The sequence below is a fragment of the Chaetura pelagica genome, unplaced genomic scaffold (genome assembly GCF_000747805.2).
Source record: "Chaetura pelagica isolate M959 unplaced genomic scaffold, ChaPel_1.0 scaffold135, whole genome shotgun sequence".
Lineage (NCBI taxonomy): Eukaryota > Metazoa > Chordata > Aves > Apodiformes > Apodidae > Chaetura > Chaetura pelagica.
In genome coordinates this window covers 5,260,853-5,268,741 of record NW_009953649.1, presented here as the reverse complement: position 1 = coordinate 5,268,741, position 7,889 = coordinate 5,260,853, and the positions used below count along the sequence as shown (strand labels likewise).

The 7,889-nt window shown below is 37.7% G+C and overlaps 1 protein-coding gene across 1 annotated transcript in view; it reads left to right on the top strand.

Moving 5' to 3' along the window:
- Positions 1-7,558, top strand: part of PARK2 (parkin RBR E3 ubiquitin protein ligase) — a 555,014-nt gene extending 547,456 nt beyond the window's left edge. Inside the window, exons 11-12 of the mRNA XM_010000025.1 lie at positions 3,780-3,897; positions 7,449-7,558. Of these exons, the coding sequence (XP_009998327.1) occupies positions 3,780-3,897; positions 7,449-7,558 (228 nt within the window). The remainder of the gene's footprint in view (positions 1-3,779; positions 3,898-7,448) is intronic.
- The last annotated feature ends 331 nt before the right edge of the window (positions 7,559-7,889 follow it).

The following is a 7,889-nucleotide window of genomic DNA, read 5'->3' as shown; positions in this document are numbered from 1 at the left end:
ACCTATTATTTTTAAAAGTGTAATCCCAAAAAAAAAAAAAAAAAAAAAAAAAAAAAAAAAAAAAAAAAAAAAAAAAAGTGCTTTCAGAAATCATTGTAATCTAAGATATGAAGTATTGAGCTAATGCTTCATGAAAATCAGGCTTGGTGTGATGGACTTCTTAAAATATTGTTGTGGCATTGAAAAACTATATAATGTGCATATTCAGTTTTAACAGAAAGACAAAATAATGCCAAAATTAAGGAACTGCATATGTCTCCTGACTTACAGTGTAAAGGATGCAGCAAGCTTCTTTTTGCTTGAACCTTCAGTGAAGGGTGAGTTCTTAGTGAAAAAATATATATATATCACATTGGCCTCCACAGCTATAAGACTTTCTGAGTCAGTTCTTGGTTATCAGTGTTTTATGTTTATGCTCTAAATATTGCAAATATCATTTTCAGAATTGTTCCTTCACTATTTCAACAAACTTTTCTCATTGCTTTGAGAACAGTGGAAAACAAAAGGTGATATATTTGAAATGGTGTACTACAGGCAAGAGTTAAAATGTGAAACACAGCATTTCTAGGGAAACTTCTTTCTCTACTTGAAAGAGGGAGAAAATTGATCAAAATGCTAAATAGCAAATGCTAGCCACAAAACCATGAATTATTCCACTGCATTTTAGTGAAAGGAAAAGCTATTGAGGAGGTTCATCATACATAATATCTTTCAATGAGTCCTGAGTCACAGTATGAAATGTGGAACATCTATTATTAGACCATTGAATTATTTTTTTCCTATCAGATAAATTTGAAAAGTTAAATAAAATATGACTGTACAAAAAATGGCACACCTTGCTTGATTTCTGAAGTATCTTAAACAATTGGAAAAGAAACTGAGGCTCAGGGGTTTAGTAGCTGGGTTACTTACAATGTCAACCACGGGACATTTCAACCCACAGATGCCTAAGTAAAGGAGCAAGAAAAATAACTATAATCAGGAAATGTCCTTTAAAATTAACCTCTGTGTTATAAATAAAAATGCACCAGAGGAAATCTGAGAATAGGTCTTATCTTTCTGTCTAATGAGCAATAGATGGGAACTATAAAGAGAGATTTTAGCTTTTCTATTTTGGGCAGCAATAAAATAAAAAATGTGACATGCTGCTTTTGTTGCAAGTTAAGGTGACAGTCATTTGCAGCTGTGTTGCCACTTACAGGAGAGGATATGTTCTTTATTCCACTCGTGGAAAACAGTTGTACAATAGTAACTTGTATTAGCTGAGATTTTCTGCTTTAGAGCAGTGTAAATTCAATATTCATCAGCTACCAGAATTTAATTCCTGGTGATATGAATGGCCCTAACATGCAGAGTGAGAAGCCTGATGTGCAGTGTCACCAAACCAGAGCTTGCTGATTTTATTTGGCAAAAGTTTCATTCATCTTGTATAAGACGTGATACCCTGGATATATCACTTTGATTTGAGCTAGTTGCTGTCATCACAAAGAAAGATGTTTCAGCTCTAATGGGCTGAAAATATCATGCTGCTGCATCTATTTTATGCTAGAGCTTTTGCAATGGAAAATATTAATATAATAATACAGTCTGCTGTTTTCAGCAATTTGTTCTTCATTGGTGAATTGCATATATGGGGTTTGAAGTTGTTTATTCTGGTTATTCCTAAGCTCTCCCAAGTTTTTATTTGTTTTCAGAACTAAGATCAAATATCTTTATACAAATTAAATTAGCAATTTGGCATGCAAAATTTTGTCTCAGTGTCATTTGCTATTAGGGAACAACAAAGCCATGAAGATGGGGGAAAAGGATGTTTCCAAGTATGGAACCACACAGTTTGAATTTGGATTATTTGATGAAAATAGGGCCACTTAGAAGCTCTTATTGGTTACCTACAAAAATGAAAAATACATCTGGTCTTCTCATGGGGCTATTATTCTGAAAATAATAGCAATGTTTTGTCAAAGCTATAGTGACTTCCATTTGAATTAGCTTTAACGATGTTAAGAAGTTAATTCCCATCACAACCAGTTGAAATTAATCATATAATCTTCTTTCTATTACTTGGCAAACTGAGGCCCAGTTCAATCATTCCCCACTCTCCCTTCCTTCTGTTCAGGCATCTCTGAGTTACCTCAGATTTTTTGTAAGGTGATCCTTCCTTAAAGAGCAAGGTGTTGCAAGATCAATGCTAGATTATGTTCTTTGCTATTAGCCTGAGCAGCTGTTTTTATTTCCCAGAACTTACTAATGTGCCATTGTATAGAGGTCATCCTTTAGTCGAACTGCTGAATAATCCAGCAGGGTTCAGGGCTGAATTCTCTCTCCAAAGGCAGAGAGCCAAAATCTAGGATGCAGTGGAGAAGACTTCACTTTTGTCACTTCTAGATCAAAAACACTGGCAGATCAGAGAATATTAAGTGATGAGCAACAAAAGGGTTTAAAGGAGACTGGTGCGGGTAGTAAAATAAAACAATACCATAAGCACAGTTTTGAAGTTTTTCGATTTAAAAAAATATATACTGTGTTTCTTTTTTTTAAAGATGCATGTTACAATGGCCACCATATGAGCTGGAAACAAGTTTCTGCAGATGCTGCTCTTTGTATTCCATTTCAAGTCAGGTGACTTCAGTGAAGAAATAATATCTAGGTCTTACTCACTGACACCGCAACAACTCACAGGTTTTATCAGTAGTAGCTGAGCAAAAATCAAGAAGAGTTGCATGGTTGCGTTGCATGTTTAAAAGCTGGGCTGCTTTCCTTTTTCTGCCTTATTAGAAATAAATGGTTTTTTTAATTATCCATGCAAATAAATATTAGAAGTCTATCCACTTATCAGCCTACAAGGATTTAGAAGCTATACGCAAAGGAGTTATAGGAATTTTTACATATTATATAATTTAGTTTAAGTTCATCATTTTCCCACATACTTGAAAAAACCCACATTATGAATAGAGAAAGCAGAACTTCGAGGCTGGAACCTACATTCATTGTTTATGGTGCCATATTTGCCAGCTTTTTGTAATAGAAAAGACCCAAGGCACTACTATCTCTTTTGTCCTTGTACTATCATTTTAGGTAGGGAATTGCCAAGTGGGACATTTGTGTAGATTATGTAATTTCATCCCAGACGTAAATAGGACAAACACAGGAGTTCCTTTTAAAACACTAATGATTACTTTTTGAATCTGTGTCATTCTGTCTGGGGAGCAACTGGCTTTCATTGTTCACTGTTTTGGTTCATTTTTTAATTTTTCTCCAAAATTTTTGTGTTTCTTCTTTGTGCCTTGTAGGGTCTCTTAAATTTATATATATTTATGTTTGGATGGAATCTTTACCTCCAAAACAAATGAATATGCCTTACTATGAAAAACAGTTTCCTTGCAGGGACCCCACCATTCTGCATGATCAAGTGTTGCTTTGCCTTGGTGTTTTTGCTTTTTTTTGCAAGAAGGGCTGTAGTCCTTGAAGCAGAATCAAACTTACAGTGTCTAACTAACATGTCATGTCTCAGCCAAGTTCATCAGACTCCTGCTTCTCCTCACCTTTTTTCTTTACTCTGTCATCTAACCTAATACAAGTCTTGTGGACACTGGGAGAAAAAAAAGGTTTGTATTTTGAAGCAGAAACTCTGTGTCTCTCATGAAGTTCAACCTACCTGGCCTTGTAGTTATTCCTGTTTGTTTCTCACAGGTAAATAGTTACCATTTCAGTGTAGACACTGTGTTCCAGCACAGTCTTTCAGGATTGTGCCCACAGGTGATTTTTCTCTCTCTTTCCAGGGATATGTAGTTGATGAACATGCAGCCATGCGAGCTCGATGGGAAGAGGCATCTAAAGAAACAATCAAGAAGACAACCAAGCCATGCCCCAGCTGCAATATTCCAGTAGAAAAAAATGGTAAATGTATTATATTTCTCATGCTTAACTGTCTTTTAACAATAAATTAATTATATAAATATATGAAAACGCATGTGCACATATGCACACTATTATTCCAAGAGAGGGAGAGCACACAGAACTTGAATCTGCCACGTCAGCTAAATTATCTGAAATCGCTAAGTGTAAATCACTTAGTTCTAAAGCCACTAATTAAGCCTAACAAAGTGCCCAGCTATTCTGTAGACAGCAAAAATGACTCAGAGAGACACTGGATGTAACATTCATATGACTGGATGTCCAGCTAGTTGTGTAGATTTTCCATTGTCACTGGCAAAAATAGACATTTGTAGAGCAAAACTCATCTCACAATGAAACAGAACATGTGTCTCATGTAGGCCACAAGAATCACACCCAGAAGTGAGGTGTGAAGAATTAGTCCTGCTGTAGATTTCTGCACAGTCTATAGCTGAATCTAAATGAGATTAATCTCAGCTCATGCCCATGGTAGAAGAGCAAGTCAGAGGAAGAAACCTGAGTTCTGACAAATTAGTTGCATTAATCAATGCTTACCATGTAGGGAGAAAAATAATCTGCTGGCAGTGAGGTGGTTAAAATGGGGAACAGGAACAGCAAATCATCTCATGCTGTTTCGAGATTTAATTGTATTTATATTAATTAATCAAAACAAATAAAAACTATTGCCTAAATATTATACTAACATTAATTGTAGAGGATGCTTCTCAGTTTTGTGGCATCACTTACTCAAATGAGACACTGAAAACACCAAGTAAGACATGGCAACTTCAAGGAGAGAGTACCTCAAGCAGTCATACCACAGAAATATTACTGAGGAAGAAATAGGACAAAATTCTGAAATCTGGGGTTTGGTGAAAGAAACGAAGGCAGGTGGCAGATGGAAAGTGGGAGACTTCTTAAAGCACAAGAAGCAGAAGGAAAGAAACCATGAATTCAAGAGTGGGAAGGTGAGACAATATTTGGCAAAGTGTAGAAAGCAAGGTGGGCAGCACAGAGAGGTAAGAGGGGTGCGTCAAAAAATTATTTATAGACTTATAAAATAGGCTGGAAACAAGAAGTTTGAACTGGATTAGAAATACATATATAATAATTGTGACTGTTCATAGCCAAATAAAATAATTTTAAAAAAACACCACTTCTGGAAAGGCTGGAAGCAGTGCTAGAGCCTTTACTTTTTCTTAGACTGCTACAAAATCTTTACTGTTAAATTACAGGCAGTTGCCTCTTGTCACAAACAGGATATCCCTATTTGGCACCATGATATAATTTACACAAGTCCCACTACTGTTTAGGGAAGTTGCTTTTAAAAATCCCCAGTGTTTCATAAAGGAAATAAAGGGCATTATTCTTTGTATCCTTGAAAGAAAGTACTTACTGAAAATACATAATAAGCAGGAAAAAACCTTTCCTTGCTTACCACAGAATCATGGATGTCAGAACAGTGCCTCATAGTGCAAAATGCTGAAGCCACAGCAGCAGGCTAGAAACATTTCAACATGCTGGCATTGGCTGATTGTGCTGCCATTCAGAGGGATCTCAGCAGGATGGAAATGGTTTGAGAGAAACCTCATGAAGTTTAACAAAAGGAAATGCACTGGTACAATTTGGGGGCCAAAGGACTAGAGTGTCCTGGTGGACTGCAAGTTGGACACAAGCCAGCAATGTACCCTCACAGCAAAGGTGGGTAGCAGCATCCTGGCCTGAGTTAGGAAGAGCATCATCAGCAGATTGGGAGTGGTCATCCTTCCCCTTTGCTCAGTATTGATGAGACACATGTGGAGGGGTGGGTCCTGTTCTGGGCTTCCCTGTACAAGAGAGACAAGGACCAGAGCAATTCCAATGAAGGGCTACAAAGATGATAAATGGACTAGATAAATAAATAAATACCTGATGGGAGAGCAAAGAAGACAGAGCCAAACTCTTCTCAGTGGTGCCCAGTTGAAAGGACAGAAGGCAATGGGCACAAATTGAAACACAGGAAATTCCATTTAAACTTAAGAAAATGCTTTTTACTGTGTGGGTATTTGAAGCCTGGAACGGGTTGCCCAGAGTCTCCATTCTATTATACATTCAAAACCCAACTGGATACAACTCTGAGCACTCAACTTTCATTGACCCTGCTTTGAGCAGTGAAGTTTGGACTGAATTATCTCTAAGGTTTCCTTCCCACCTCAGTGATTCTGCAATTCTTCAAATTCAGGTGTGAAGCTTAAAAAGTGCAGTGTTAGCTTTCTTCTCTGGTCACGGGTACTGCCCATGCCAGCTTCTAAGCTGGCATTTATAAACCGCAAGGAGCACTTCACTTCTGCATAAGTGTAGCTGGTGTCAAGGTGCTGATGACTGTGCTCCAGAGTCTGCCAACAGTCCTGATTTGGAAGGAGCACACTGTCTCCACCCAAGAGGTGTGTTTTACCCAGTGATCACTTAATATGACTCATAAGAGAGGATTGTTTCAAAACCTTAGGTAAAGTGTAACATGGAGGCTGCCATTGGTACACTTGAATTTAAACAAGGTAAAAATATCTGGCAAATTGCATCTCTTCCACAAAGGTATAAACATGCCATCACAGCTAGTTTTCTTTCTCAGTCAGATGAAGCAGACAGGCTTGCTTTAACAAACCAGTTCTTATGTCTTCTGCTGGTTTTGCCTTCTGAGAATCATTCTGGAGTGGCATTTACAAAAAAGATGGTGTAAGGGTAGCAAGCACATCCTACAGTAAGGAACATGCATTCCCTGTACCTCATATCAGCATCTGGAGTCAAACCAAGATGATATTTCAGCATTTCTTCATACTGCATGCTTTTCTTTCAGTTTGAATTATACAAGAGATCCCTTTGTGTGGTAAGCAACATAATTTCCATTTGAAGTGTGCTTCTGTAATGACCTCTGGCAATGTTAATGTTTTATATATTACAAAATAAAGATTTGATCAAGGTTGTGAGCAGAGACTAAAGCTGTTCTCACAGTCTGAGCAAGGAAGAAACCAAACATACAGGAAACATTGATGTGATCTCTGGGCTGCTTCAGATACTAAGATGATCAAATCAACTTAAATTACTAACGTCATTTTGATATAATCAGCAGCCAGCCACCAAAGTGTGTGTCTCCTGATTTATTCTCTTTGCAAATCTGTCAGTTGTTGAATCCAAATTCAAGAAAATAATTTATTTTTTTTCGGCTTTTGGCTCACAGCTGGAGTAGGGTAGAGTATCCTTGAGCAGTACCTCCATTATGGCTTTAAGAGGCCACAGGATGTCATCACATTTCCCTATCCCCAGCAGAGTCTCTTCCAATTTCATACAGGACTGCAGCTCCTTGTCCTGCAGTCCCTCAAGTGAGACCAGTACATTCCACTCATTAAGAGGGGCAGTAGCAAGTTCTGGAAAGCCCAAGTTTGTTAATTTATTTTATTAGATATTCTACTTGGTTAGTAAATGAATGCCTAAGAAAGTTGATTTTAAAAACGCTAATTGTTGATTAACATCTCTAAGTGTTTGCTGAGTAGCATGGTCATTCTGTTGCTGTTTTGCAGGTGGCTGCATGCACATGAAGTGTCCTCGCCCTCAGTGCAGATTTGAGTGGTGCTGGAACTGTGGCCTGGAGTGGAATAGAACCTGTATGGGAGATCATTGGTTTGAGTAGTGATGCTGAGGCCAGTCCATGTCACTACTAAAGCTTGTTTTCATCAGGGCCAAATTCTCAACTCCTTCCTTAAACAAGACGCCCAGTGGTTTCAAGGACACAGAGTTCAGAATTTGGCCCAATTTGCTGGGTTTTGCTTTCTTGCATATGCAATCATACCAAAATCACATTGAAGTTATGCCAAGGGTTTTAAATCCACTAAGTAAAAAGAGTAATTGTTTGATGGGTAGACTTGCTGATCGGGGTACAAAGAGGGGTAAATTACACCTTTGTGAAAGTGTGCAGTCTGTTAGCACAGAGAGCATACAGGATTACCATGTGGAACTTTGCT